Source organism: Condylura cristata, unplaced genomic scaffold (genome assembly GCF_000260355.1).
Source record: "Condylura cristata isolate star-nosed mole 26May11 unplaced genomic scaffold, ConCri1.0 scaffold00007, whole genome shotgun sequence".
Lineage (NCBI taxonomy): Eukaryota > Metazoa > Chordata > Mammalia > Eulipotyphla > Talpidae > Condylura > Condylura cristata.
The window spans coordinates 23682713-23697479 of NW_004567108.1; the positions used below are offsets into that span (position 1 = coordinate 23682713).

The 14767-nt window shown below is 31.3% G+C and overlaps 1 protein-coding gene across 3 annotated transcripts in view; it reads right to left on the reverse strand.

The window, feature by feature from the left end:
* ANKRD32 (ankyrin repeat domain 32) overlaps nucleotides 1–14767 on the reverse strand; it is a 63154-nt gene that overhangs the window by 42904 nt on the left and 5483 nt on the right. For 2 of the 3 annotated variants that reach the window (XM_004678132.2, XM_012721981.1), the window contains exons 2-5: nucleotides 8525–8638; nucleotides 7834–7909; nucleotides 6580–6820; nucleotides 43–205 (exon numbers count right to left, since the gene is read on the reverse strand). In XM_004678132.2, the coding sequence (XP_004678189.1) occupies nucleotides 43–205; nucleotides 6580–6820; nucleotides 7834–7909; nucleotides 8525–8638 (594 nt within the window). The remainder of the gene's footprint in view (nucleotides 1–42; nucleotides 206–6579; nucleotides 6821–7833; nucleotides 7910–8524; nucleotides 8639–14767) is intronic. The other variant, XM_012721982.1, reaches the window with a different exon arrangement.

The window sequence follows — 14767 nt, forward strand, 5'->3', positions numbered from 1 at the left end:
TATTGATATTTAACATTTTATTTTTTTAAATATTATACTTACCTCTAAAAGAAAATCCCCTAGATACTGAATTGGATAAAATGGAGCCTTAAAGTTATCTTTTTCTTGTTCAGCCTTGATTCTTGCATTACTGGCAATCACATGAGTTATCCCACTTGGAGAACCTTTTGGTAAAATGACATTTGCTTTTCCAGCCTCCAACACTCTAAATAAAATGTAAATAGTATAGAAAGTATTATAAATTACATTCAATAAAATTCTCAAGCTCTATATGCAGTGAAAATATCTCAAAGAATAAACCAAGGTTTTCTCAAGTAAATAAAACATGCACTAAGACACTGCTCAAGAACCGTACTACAAAGACTACGAAAAGTTCTTTAGATAGAAGTATGACATCAAAAAAGAATCTGAATCTACACAAAGAAATGAAAGAACATATTGCCAGTGTCTTTAGGAGATAACTGCTTATGTAAGACAAAGATAGGAGAGAAATAACAACAAAAAGATAGGAGAAAAAAATGGAAGAATAGTTTTAGGATTTTTTCACTATATTCCAAATAGAATAATATTATTTGATAGTCAAATTATGAACAACTTAAGATAAATATTGTAAACCTTAGTTCAACAACAAAAAAATTAAAGATATATAAATATCTTTATTCATACATATATTTTACTATGTAGAATATACACGTCTTATTTATGGAGTAAAATAACAATCTAATGTGGAGATGACAAAAAACCACTAAAAAACATTCAGATGATCCAAAAGTCAAGAGTTTAAAAACAGAACAAAGAACAGATGAGAACAAAGCAATTCACAAAATGTTAAATTAAAAACAAAACTTTCCAACAATTATGTTAAAAGTAAATGATATAAACAATGCAATTAAAATGGTAAAATTAGATTTCAAAACACGAAACTGTATACATAATACAATAAGCCTACTCTGAAATGCATGAATAGGTGATTTCATTGTTATGCAAAGCTAGAAGTAAATTCAATATCTTAGTTGGTTCCAAACTTTTCCTTCAACATCACATTTTGTTTTGGGTCCTCAGGATACTGAGAGGGATGAAAGCCTCTGTGCCTTGTAGTCAATATACTGCACTTAGAAGTTTTTCCAAATATAACTGGCACTTTCTTAGTTTTGTTAATCTCCTCCTTTGACAATTTACATCACTTTATTTATAATTATTCTTCAAGATAAAAGTATGGTGGAATGGGACATGTCTGACTGGTGAACAATGACCGTAAGTGGCTACTCTTTTAGTTCTTACTCACTTATAATTTCCTTTCAATCACTCAACACGGTCTCTTATTGCAGCACTAGTGGCAGACACTGTATACTTAGAGGCCCAAATGAATAAAATAACATGGGATTAAATCAAGTAAAGGGAAAATGATGCCATCAAGAGACATCATAAAAGAGATGTATGAGGCTGCTGCCAATGTAAAATGCTTTGAAATTGTAACAGGTAATCAGTCACTAGGCAATAAGAATTTTAAGACTGCACCTGTATAAGGGTTCTGTCATTGACAGAACATTATTATGTGGCATACAATTGTAAAAGAATAGACAATTCTGTATTCTGCCAAAATATTGTCTAAAAATTAAAATGGCCACACTAATATCCGGGAAAGAACTTCAAACAAGGAATAGTACTAGAGGTAAAGAGAAATATTACAATACAATAAAGATTTTAATCTGTCAAGACGATAAATATTATTAAATACAGATGCAACTGAAAACATTTAAAATGAAAAACAACAAAAACTGACAAGAGTGGCAAGGATAATGACAAATCCACAATTACAGTTAGAAAATTCGAAATTCCTCAGCAATTAGTGGAACAGTATAGAGGAAACCAGGAAGAATACAAAACACTGAATAACATCATCAAATGATTTGATTTAATTGGTAAAATTTATACTCAAGTGAACAACCGCAGACTTCTACCTAGTTAGGTCATATTCTGGATAAAGCAAATCTTAATAGATTTAAAAGGTTGAAATCACATAAAATATATTCTCATATGTTAAGCTAGATATCAGTAGCAGAAGGATATCTAGCAGAAAAAGAATCTTCAAGTATCTGTGAATTAAAGAACAAATTTATAAAATAACTATTGGATAAAAGATGAAATAAAGAAATTTACAATACTCTGAATTGAATTAAACGGCAAATACACTAACCAAAATTTATGGTATGTAGATAAAACAATGCTTAGAGGGAAGCTAGTAGAAATGAAAAAACATTCACAGTAGTGTTACTGATCCAAGGTATTATCTGAAGGAGTCAAAAATCATGGAAATTATTCAAAGTAAATGAAAGAAAGAAAATAAGCAAAATTATTTCAGAAATCACTAGGTAAACAGGACTTAAAAGTAATGAAACTAAAATAAATTTTAATTACCCATTGTTCATATTATAAAATTGTGTACAAAAATTATACTTAAAATACATACAATATATAAAATTTATAATGTATAAAAATGCGCTTAAAATAACAATAAACAAAATAATATTTGAATAAATTAAATATATATAATAATTTTTATACAGTGGCTTGCTATCCTATGACTTTGTTAAATTCTCTAAATTCTAATAGCTTTATGTGACCATGTGAATTATGTGACCATGTCTTTTGAAAAAGAAAATAATTGTCTTTCTTTACAACTATGTGTTTTTTATTTTATTTGCTTTACTGCATTGTCTTCAATAAAATGCAAAAGAGGTATTGTCAGAATGAGTATGCTTATTTTTGTTCCCAATTATGGAGAACAAACAATCTGAGATAATAAGTTTAGATTTTTCACAGAAGTCCCTTATTAGGCTGATGAGACAGAAGACCCTAACAAAATATTTACATATACAACAATAAAGAAGACCCTAACAGAATTTTACAAACAGCACAAGCAATTATTAAAGATGGGTAATATACTGTGAAGAAGTGGAGTTTATCTAATGATAGAATGATTCAGTATTGTTAACATCTCTATCTACCCCAATTTTTCATACAGATTTAATACAACTCCAATCAAAACGACAGCTTTTATTTGTGTGTGTAAATTGACAAGCTGATTAAAAAATGCTAAAAAATCCAGAACTACCAAAACAATTTTGAAAAAGATAACAACTCACACTACCTGATTCAAGGCTCAGTATAAAGATAAGGTAATTAAAAAACAGTACAGTAGTGACCATACAAATACTGTCAACTGATTTTGACAGTAGTCAAAATTATTTTGCCAAAACAATAGCAAAGCAAGTGGCACTCTAATACAATGCTAGTGGGATTATATATAACATGGCTCCAACACTTTGGAAAACAGTATCCTTTTATTTATTTATTTATTTTTGCTAAATACTTAACTATCAACTGAGCAGTCAGGAATTTCATTTCTATATATTTATCCAAGAAAAAGAAAATATCCACAAGACTTGGACTCAAATGTTCATAACAACTTGATTCACTCTGCAAAAACTACACAAAGAAAAAAATGTATATCAATAAGTAATAGATTTTGATACATCCAGAGTGGAATACTACTAAACAAAAACAAAGGAAAGAACTGCTGATATATATGTAACAATGTAGATGAACTTCAAAAATAATGTGTCAGCCTTAAAGAACTGGAAAAAGAACAACAAAATAACTGAAAAGCCAGTAGAAGACAGGAAATAATAAAAGTCAAGTCAGAAATAAATGAAATGGAAGTTCAGAAAACAATCCAAAAAAAAAAAATCAATGAAACCAAAAAGTTGGTTCTTTGAAAAAATAAATAAGATAGACAGGCTACTAGCCAGGTTCACAAAGAAAAAAACAAGAGAAAGCATAAACAGGATCATAGACAAATGAGGAGAAATCACAACAGATCCAGCAGAAATCAAAAGAATATCACAGAACTTTATGAACAACTATATGCAAACAAGTTCGACAATTTAGCAGAAATGGACAAATTCTTACAACTCTACAACCACCCAAAGCTAGATAAAGGAGACATAAAACATCTAAACAGGCCAATTATAAGCAAGGAAATTGAAGAAGTAACCAAAACACCTAAAAAGGCCAATTATAAGCAAGGAAATTGAAGAAGTAACCAAAACCCTCCCCAAAAATAAAAGCCCAGGACCAGATGGATTTACAAATGAATTTTTACCAAATGTTCAGAAAAGAATTAGTGCCTATTCTACATACTCATCCAAAAAATTGAAAAAGGAAAACTACCACATACTTTCTACGAAGCCGACATCACACTAATACCAAAACCTAACAAAGAAAACAACACAAAAAAGAAAACTTTAGACCAATCTCCCTAATGAACACCGATGCAAAAATCCTCAACAAAATCTTAGCTAACAGAATCCAACAATGCATTAAAAGAATAATACACCATGACCAAGTGGGCTTTAACCCAGGAGCACAAGGATGTTTTAACATCAGAAAATCAATTAATGCAATCCATCACATCAAACGACAGAAAAATAAAAAACCACAAAATCATATCAATAGAGATTGATGTAGAGAAGACATTCGACAAAGTTCAACACCCATTTATGTATGTTTAAGGCCCTTGAAATCCTTGGAATAGAAGGAACATACCTCAACATGATAAAAGCCATGTATGACAAACCCAGAACAAGTATTATCCTCAATGGAGAAAAACTGAAAGCCTTTCCTTTGAGATCTGTAACAAGACAAAGGTGTCCACTATCGCCACTGCTCTTCAACATAACATTGGAAGTGCTAGCCAGGGCAAATAAGACAGGAAAAGGATGTACAAGGAATCCTAATAGGGGAAGAAAAAGTAAAACTGTCCTTACTTGCAGACGATGTGTTAATCTACATGGAAAACCCTAAAAACTCCACAAAGAAACTAATCAAAACCATCAACCAAGGCCCTCCCTGGTGGCGCAGCGGTACATATACACAATGGAATATTACTCAGCAACCAAAAAAAAAAACCCCACATGTCTTTTGCAGCAACTTGGATGGAGCTGGAAAAAAATCATGCTTAGTGAAATAAGTCAGAAAGAAAAAGAAAAATACTAGATGGTTTTCATTCATAGCAGGAGTTATGTAGGGCCAGGTGAGAAAAATAATAATGAACGACTATATACCAGAGACATTTTATGGGAGTGGAATAAGGGATGGGATCAAAAACAGTGGGGGGGAGGGAAGTGCATTGGACTATGGTGATGGCATACAGATGATTTGGTGACGCATATCAAAAGAGTACATCAACATCATCCCATTTATATCAAATTTTAGAGACAAATCCAATGTATAGGACAAAAAGTAACTCAGTGACATTGGAAGTGTAAAATTAAAGGTACAAAGACATAAAGATATGTTGTAGGATGATATAATGTTATGAATCTTGATTGTGGTGGGGTAAATAAGTGTATAAATTTGTCCAAACTCATCAAAACATATAGCTAAATTTGTGCATTTTACTGTCTATAAATTACTTTAGTGAAGGTGACAGTAAGTCCTTATGCCACCTGCCCTCTGGCTCCCCCCACCCCCAACCAAATCATGAGACTCTTAGAATATAGTTTGCTCAGTAAAACTTTTCAATAGATGGAAAAAAAAAAAAGAAATCAATGATTTAATGATGAAAGTAAAATTAACTATGAAGATGCACTATATAAACCCAGAAAAAAGCCTATGTGCTAATAAAATCTAAATCTTTATTTAACTTGTCATAAATAGGTTTTTGGGAGCTTTGACTTTAAGCAAAATGACATAATGAATTCAGTTTTAACACAAACTAAGAGTTAAGTTCCTGTGATATTTTTCTAGCAACAAACACATCACTAAACTTTTAAATATCTGAAAGAATTCTAATATCAAACAATTTTATTTCACTCATTCTTTTTCCAATCTGCTTATTCCAGTTCGGGGTTATGGGTGATTAGACCTTATTCTGGCAACTCAGTAAAGCAGGAACCAACAACTGATAGGACACTATTCCATAGCAATGTGCCACCCCCTCACCCAAGCAGACTGGGACAATTTACACAAGCCAATTCACCTAATACGCACATTTTGGTATATAGGAGGAATCTGAAATAACCCAAGAAAATGCACACAGACATGGAAAATGCAAATGTTACATAGATAGTGGCTTCAGACAGAAAACTGCAATTTTTTGTACTGTTATCTATGTTTTAAAGAAATAACATTGAAGGAGGAAAAGTCACTGAGGAATTGTTCTAACTAAAAAATCTAAAAGTGCATTAAAACCTAAATTATTCCAATTTTTAAAATTTTGCTTAAATTACCAAAAAAAACACAAAATATAAAACACACACACAAAAACACAAAACACAAACTTGGAAAGTAAAATAGAGATCACCAATATAATCTAAAACAATACTTGAAAATAGATTTTATTCCACTTAGACACATACAGCTAAATGTGCAGACTGGCTTAACTAGGAAATTAGAGTAAATTACCTTGGATCATTTGGACTAAATAAGTAATTGACTTACTAGTCCAAACATATACTTAAACAAATTAAAACTTTTCTTATTCACTGCATCAGCTTTTATGAGATCTCATCTTACCTAACAAGAGAATCACTTCGTTTATCAGCTCTAACAAGGAGGACAACTTTCCATCTGTGGAAGGCTCCTGGAGCACCAGTGCGTTTCAGTTCTTCACGCCATCTCTTAGGTGCAGACTGCATTTGAGCTGAATAATGGGAGTCTTTCTCAATTTTATATCCCCATTCGTAGGTTGTTTCATCAAGCCATCTGCCACTTTTGGCACTATGAATTATATAGTCCTTAGTTAGTACCCACTTTCCTAGAAAGCAAATAAATACCAGTCATGAAAGGATTTTTGATTTGCTAAGTGGTAAACAGTAAAGACCAAAAAATTGGACTGTTTCAAAATAAGACTTTACCCTGCCAACATTTTTGTTAACTGGTTCCTCCTATTTTTCAGTAGTGAAAAGCCTACAACATCCCTGAACATTGTATGTAATCTTTACCAGGATGCATAGTTTTAAATGTTACTGAGTAAGTTATGAATTTAAGGTCAATTCTAAAAACAATGTGGTACTATTTACAAATTATGATTACTACTATTATTCACTCTGTATGTTAGGTTTATAATCTTCCTTCCATGTGAAAACATTTTCTCAATATTGACAGCATTGTTATACTTTGTAAAACAAAACTGAAATAGATCAATATTCATGGTGTTTAAAAATATTCAGTGATCTTTTTAAAAGTGCGTGGCACTGTGTATTCATTTGTGTAAGTAGTGGTAAAAATCACCTGAGTTCAATACAATTTTTTTTTCCCAATGGACAATGATAAGCCAGGTGAGTCAGAACTGACAAAATGATCCCTAATTTTGATTTATGGGATTTAAAGACTCGTGAAAAGATTGTTTCCAGGTCTTTTGGCTAAGCTCACTGTAAAATTTCATAAAAATAAGATAGGTTGATAACTGCTTTGCTATGACAGAAAAGACGACAGCAGCAAGAGAACAAAAACTATGACTATTTTCATGACAGAACAAAGAAAATTGAGTGTAGCCAAGGATTCAAAAAAAAGTGTTAAAAAAGGTTTTTTGCATAAAGCAATTATAATACATCTTTACCAAAGTCATGCTTCTGTTTAACACATTTTTCATGTATTACAGTTTTGTTCCAAAAAATAAGCCAAACATATTAATGTCACACTTTACTCTTTTCAGAAAAAAACTTTTATGTTTGATATAATAAACATACTACATGTCCAGAGACTAAGGAACTTTTTCTTTAACGTGAACATTTCTTTTCAAATGTCAGTGGAAGGCACTTAAATTACCTGCTGCACAAGCTGCTAAAAATTTTTCGCTCTTACATAGGCGTTCAGCTATAAGGTGTGTACAATTTTTGTATTTCTGGAAGGAAAAAATTCACACAGAAAATGTTACTTAGGAAATATTACTTTTATAACACATTCCTTTTGTTCTTACAATTATCAGGTAGGCATTTTATCATTATAAAGCCAGTGTAGATCTTCCTTGACTTAAGACAAGGTTAAATAAAGATAAACTCATGGGCCAAATATAAATATGCCCAAAATATCCACTTTGTACATATTAAATTAGTATCAAAACTTAGCTTAACTTACCTGAGACATGCTCAGAACAGTTACATTAACTTATGGTTAGGCAAAGCCACATAATGTAAAGTCTGTCCTAAAATACAGCGCTATATATCAAAGACTAGACTGAAAATAAAAGTATCAGTTGCTTACACAGCTGAAAGGGAGCTGCAACAGCAGAGCTGCTCAGCATCTTAAGTGTCCTGCAGCACATGGCTTTATCAGGCATATGGCTACTAAGTCAGGAAAAGGGCAACCTTCAAAATCTGAAACACGACTTTTGCTGAATGTGTATACTTTCACATCATAATAAAGTTGATCAATCATAATTCAAGGATTGTTTGGGCTAGTTTTTTAATACTATATTTGAAACTACTTCTTGAATATTTTGATAAGTTTCTGTACTCACCTCACTCTTAATAAAAGTGCAATCTAGTTTTAAAAGCAATTTGCCCAGAGCTTCCTTTTCTTCCATCTTAAATCCTGTCATCTGGATGATATGCTTTGGGGTACCATCTTCCATCTGACATATATGCACATAAATAAGATGCTATATGTTAAAAATGTAATTCACAGGGTTGGCTTTATTGTATCTTAACTGAATGCTAAAAAGAAAAACTAAAATCATGAAACATATGATGAATTATACATATAAAGTTTAGTTGTAAACAACAATGTTAAAGTTGCTTAAAAGTTGTCTTCTCAAAATGTCATCTTAAAGTGAGGTTTTGGGTTTTTGATTTCTTTATGGTCTGTTTTGAACATTGGAAATTTGACACTAAAACAGACTGGTATTTATATTTTCTGAATATAATTCTTGAGAAAAGGTTAATATTGATATAAAATTCATAAAACACTAGCTTCATTTAGAAAGTACTATTAAATTGTGGGGGATAGGATTTTACTTTTAGATGTAAACTAATAAAGCTGTATACACCCGAAACATATAATGATGCAATATTACTTCAATAAAATAAATCTTTTTAAAAAATACTATTTTGCTAAGAACTTTTGAAAGATGTACACTGTGGACAAATGAAACAGTCAATTTTTTCACAGATTTTTAGTATTTCTGGACAGATACTGAAGAATATGTATGTCAATAGATAAATTGTGAAGAACTTAAGTTCCCAACAGCTCTTATGTTAATTTAGTTAGTTATGAATATTTAGTTGAGGTGACACTAGTCTACAACACTACATATCATTCAGAGGTATACAATCACAACTCTTTATAGATGTATGCCAACATACCATTACTACTACCAAGGGATCCAGTCTCCACCAGCCCACTGGGCCACGCCCCCTTTCATTTCTACTTTTCCCTTTCTCTGATTGCTTTACTTCTACAGAAGGATTTCTATGGGTTGTTATTGGTTTGGTTCTGCCAGTCTAAATTTCTTAACTCTGCCGTGTGTGTGTGTGTGTGTGTGTGTGTGTGTGTGTGTGTGTGTGTGAGAGAGAGAGAGAGAGAGAGAGATAATTTCATCACCAATGAATTAGACTGGAAAAAAGTCATGCTTTTTGATAGGGTCCTTCTCTATATTTAATGAAGGTCACAAAAGAATTTGTATTGGAGGTGCTACATTTATTAACCAAGAAAGGGAAAACAGCATTTCTAATTAGAACACAATTTTTGTTTGCTTGTTTATATGAGATTAGACCTTTATAAGTACTTAGCACCTTTGAGAAAATCTAATTTTCATTACAGATGAGAAAAACAGGGACTAAAAAAAATTAGAGAAATTTTTCATTTTTCTAACAATTTTGTCACTGTAGCTCTTGATTTGTATTTAATTAATGCCATAGGCTGAACATTAAAAGACAACTGGTGAAGTATATAAAAAAATCTGTTTAGGGTACCCCAATATTACCTTAGCTAAAAATAAATTAATTAAAATATTCATGCATGCAGTTAGAAAAACAAGTGTAAGGGGAAACTATTATTCTCAGAATTATCATGTAAAATATTTTCAATCTTATTATACATAATTATTTGATGTATAATATTACCTTCTAAAGATATTCTGTTGATGTTAGACATATAATTTATGTAAGTAGTACTGGACAAAGCAATCAGTATATTAATAGAAAGAAAAGTATTGAATAACCAAATGCAGCAACCACTAAAATACACCACTAATTTGTCCTAGCACAGAAAAGTCACAGCATCACCCTAAAGAATCCAGCACCACCACAATTGTCACAGGTACCTTCAGTCCATGACTGAGCATGGCTGAGGCACTAGTGTTGGCTCATAGCTCCAGATATAGGACCCCCTCTAATACATGATTTTGGTTATATGGTCTGGCCAAAACTGCAGCATAGCTCTAAGAAAGTTTTTAGAACAATCAATGAATCCCATTCACCTGTCCTTTAACTTAAGAATCTATCAACAATGTATATTACCATTGTACTGATTTTTAAAAATATTATGAAAAATTGCATCTTCCATTACTAAAATACTGTTTTCAGTACTGTATCAAGTGTAAGATCTATTATTTTGTTATGACCTATATATTACTATACCAATCTACCCTAACCTTGGTGAAAAGTGTCAGTAATTAACATTAACCAGAGATCAAAGAACTCTGCTTGACATATGGTTCAGAAATGAGGAGGGGTGAAGGCAATGGTTGGAAGGAAAAAGAAAACTCTGACTTCCTGTTGTGCGCCTATCAAGTCCATTCTACATAAATAACAATGATTAATATTTTACAAAATATGCTTACTGAAATCCTATTACCAGAGCTTAAGCATCTCTATATGTCCATATATACTACATGAACTACACACACACACACACACACACACACACACACACACACACACACACACATATATTTAAAGGCTGAGGTTCATCACTTTGGAGTAGTTCTTGAAAGAAAAATCACAACCAACAATATCAAGCATTACTAGGTTAAGGTTAAGAACAAATCTCCATTTCCTTTGCTTAAAATTTTTAAGAGGAAGAACTTGAGCAATGGTAGCAACATTCCTGTTTTCCTAGCTTTCACATTCTCTACATTGGGAGCAGCTACTTGAGAGAACTGGATATGATTTGCCTGGCATAATCATCAGTAAATACAACATAAGTAGTTTCTTGCATAAGAAACTTTTTACTAACCATCCAATTCTATAAAAACCATTTACAACCATTTATCATAACTCTTGAGATAATTTCCAATAACATAGATCGGTAACATATTTTTCTATAAAAGTAGTAATAAGCTGTTACTAGAACTAATGATTTAGTCCGATGTAGAGCACATATTAACATACATGCAATAAAGCCAAATGTGTATTATAAGGCATATGACCATTAAGTAGGGAGAAATGTTCCTTTCATTAGTTCTGGAGAATTCTTTAAATTTTTTAACATGTTTTCTTTTAGAGAATGATAAGTCCTTTCAAAAATACTGATCAGAGAGTCTAAAAAAGATATTTCTCCAAAGAGGAAATGCTGATGACCAATAAGCAAATTAAAAAATGTTCAACATCACTTACAATCAGTGAAATGCAAATCAAAATCACAATGAATACTACCTCACATCAGTACAAATAGTCTACATTAAAAAAACTGTCAACATAAAATGCTGGCAAAGATATGGAGAAAAAGGAACCGTTTTACATTGCTGGTAGAAATGTAAAATAGTCCAATCACTATGGAAATTTGTGTGACAGACCCTAAAATTATTAAAAAATGGATCTACTACATGATCCAGCCACTTTATTCCTACAATCTACCCAAAGGACACAAAAACATTAACTGGAAAGGAAACCTACATTCCTATGTTTATTGTAGAACCATATGCTATTGCTAAGGCATGGGAAAAACCTAAATGCCCCAAAACATATGAGTAAATCAAGAAGATGTGGTAGATATATACAATGGAATACTACTCAGAAATCAAAAAAGATAAACTTTTGCATTTGCAGCAACATGGATGGAGCTGGAAGGGATTATGTTCAGTGAAATAAGGAAAGAGAAAAACATCAGATGATTTCACTTACAGGAGGAATAAAGGAAACCAAATAAGGAGTCAGAAAAAAAAGACAAAACTAGCAGGCAAACTAAAGAACTGAGCTATACAGTGGGGAAAGAAGTGAGAGGAGTCAAAAACAAGGAGGGAAGAGGCACAAGAAACTATGGTGATAGTTCATGGGTGGTTAGGTGGTAAGAATTTTATAGGGATTTCACCTAAGGAAAGAAATCAAAACATTAGATAATTATATAAAAGTGAACGATGTAAAAATAAATAGTTGACCAGTGAAATTCAACAATTCTGTGATATTATCTTGGAATTCTCCACTAGAAAGGCAATCTAATTGTTTTCATAGTTTTGGATAGACACTGCATCAGAGGACTATAATTATTTTAACAATAGATTTCTTTTTTTACTACTTGTATTTTATTTGTGTTTAAGAGTTTCAGAAACTTTTTAGTAGGCTCTTGGCCTATAATGTCAAAGAAAGGAAATTTGAGTGGCTTAAAAGTTAAAATCTTGCCTACCAGGCTACTTAAAAATACTGTACAGAAATTAATGCTATATAACACAGAAACTAATATTAATATAAGAATATAAAGACTTCAATGAGAAAAAAAATCACTGTAATGTTACTACTCAAAAAGTTTTAAAGGTTGTCCTATAAATCTCATTATTCTGCTGAGAAGTAAATTTTAAATAAAACTACCAAAAAAAACCCCCCAAAAACCTACCATAAGCTTCTGTCTTTAGAACAAGTAAATACTTCATAATCTGTTTATTACTGTCAAGGTAATATTTATCACATTTTGGTTTTATGTCTAACTTACTAAATGATTTGGATTTAGAGATTAGAAAAGCAAAATTTCACCTTAAATGGCACTTTATAATGGAATATGAAGTATTTAATAGCATTTTCTTTCACTGGAAAAGTCCACTTTAATAAAAACAGGTCCAACAATATAAGAGTTGAATTCAGGAAAGCCTTTTTAAAGTCATTTCCTTTGAAAAATTTAAATATGAAACTAAAATTAAACAAGCAAAGAGAAAAGGGAAGAAAAACAAAAGCGTGATGTCTTGATTCATCTATTATGCAAACATGAGTGTTTGCAAATAAATACAAACACAGGATCACAAATTTATCAGACAATGCTAAATGATGTTTAGCATCAGCAGCTAACCACTGACAGAAATGCGGATTCCAGTGACACACAATAGCTAGTCTAATTTTTTAAATAACAAATTCTATTAACTCATCTAATAATTCCCTCTAATGAAATTACCTGCTTAAAAAACAGGTTTTATAGTACATTTGACAGTTATTTTCAACACATACAATAAACTAATAGCCTATTTACATATATAATTCAAAGTTACATGAGTAAATTATATGCATATATCTGTATCTGTATTATGAATAAATAAAAGCATACAGTGATATATCAATAGATATATAAAATTAGTGGTTTAATGGCTCATCTGAGGACCCTGCAGGATTAAAATACAATAAACAATCTAATATGTCAACGAACCCAGAGTACCCAAAAAGCTGGTGTAATACCTATCAATAATCAAGACAATTACTTCCAAGTGCTTAAAGTACAGTTAAATTTTCTGCAAGTGATATAATCTGGTATATGGAGAATCAATATCTAACTTGTAGAAGTCTTTCAGCCTAAGAAAGTAAATACACTGCAAGGTAACTGTTCCTATATTTCTAGTAAACTACAGATTTTTCTAGAACTCATAGTGGGTAGCACTTCAAGTGTTTGCACAGAAGATACTGCCCTAACACAACAAAAGGAAACAGAAAAAGAGTATTTTTAATAATGCACTATTTTAACTTTATGGTCAAAAATAAAAACTATATACTCAATTATTAGTTAAAAGAAAATACTTTTGTGGTATTTATACAAGAATTTGTACTAATTTTTTAAAGTCTAGTTACTTACCTTGATTCATTTAATAAACACAACTAAGAAGATAATTGTGAACTAAGCTCGTCTTTATGCAGAGCAAGCAACTGTCTCAGTGGTGTGGACTTTCCCAAAATATCTCCCACATGGGCCTATCCCTGATGCCTGAAATTCCTTTGCAGTTGGTGGCAGTTAGAAATGTAAATAAACCCACAGCACTAATCATCATAATTAAGAAAATTTAGTATGCACTAACTTTTTAGGTCCTTTGAATTCTTTACAATAAGATACATAGCTAGAAAATATTTGAAGAATAGGACACACATAATATGGTAAAAAGAGAACTCAAAAGAAAAAGCAGAATACAGACACAAATATAAAGGTCTAATTTGAGAGGAAGGATGAAGCAGCAGGGTGTCTAAAAGAGGGTAATGCTGCAAAAAATAGGGGGCTATACGTTTGAAGATGTTGAAGTAGGAAATTAGGATAAATCTTTTCAGTTCTGTATTGCCATTTCATGATCATAGGGTATATTATATGTAACTTTGAGAATGCATTTTTAAGTTGTATTTATTAATTAAAATAAGGGCTTCTTTAAAAAGTTTAATTTATATATTTACATTTAAGAGCTAAAAAGTACCCAAAGATAATGTTGTCTTTTAATTATAATAAAAATGTGATTGTAGAAAATTTTAAAAACCTAAAAAGTTGTAGTAGAAAGCTTAAAACAAGCTCAGATTTCTTTCTTTTA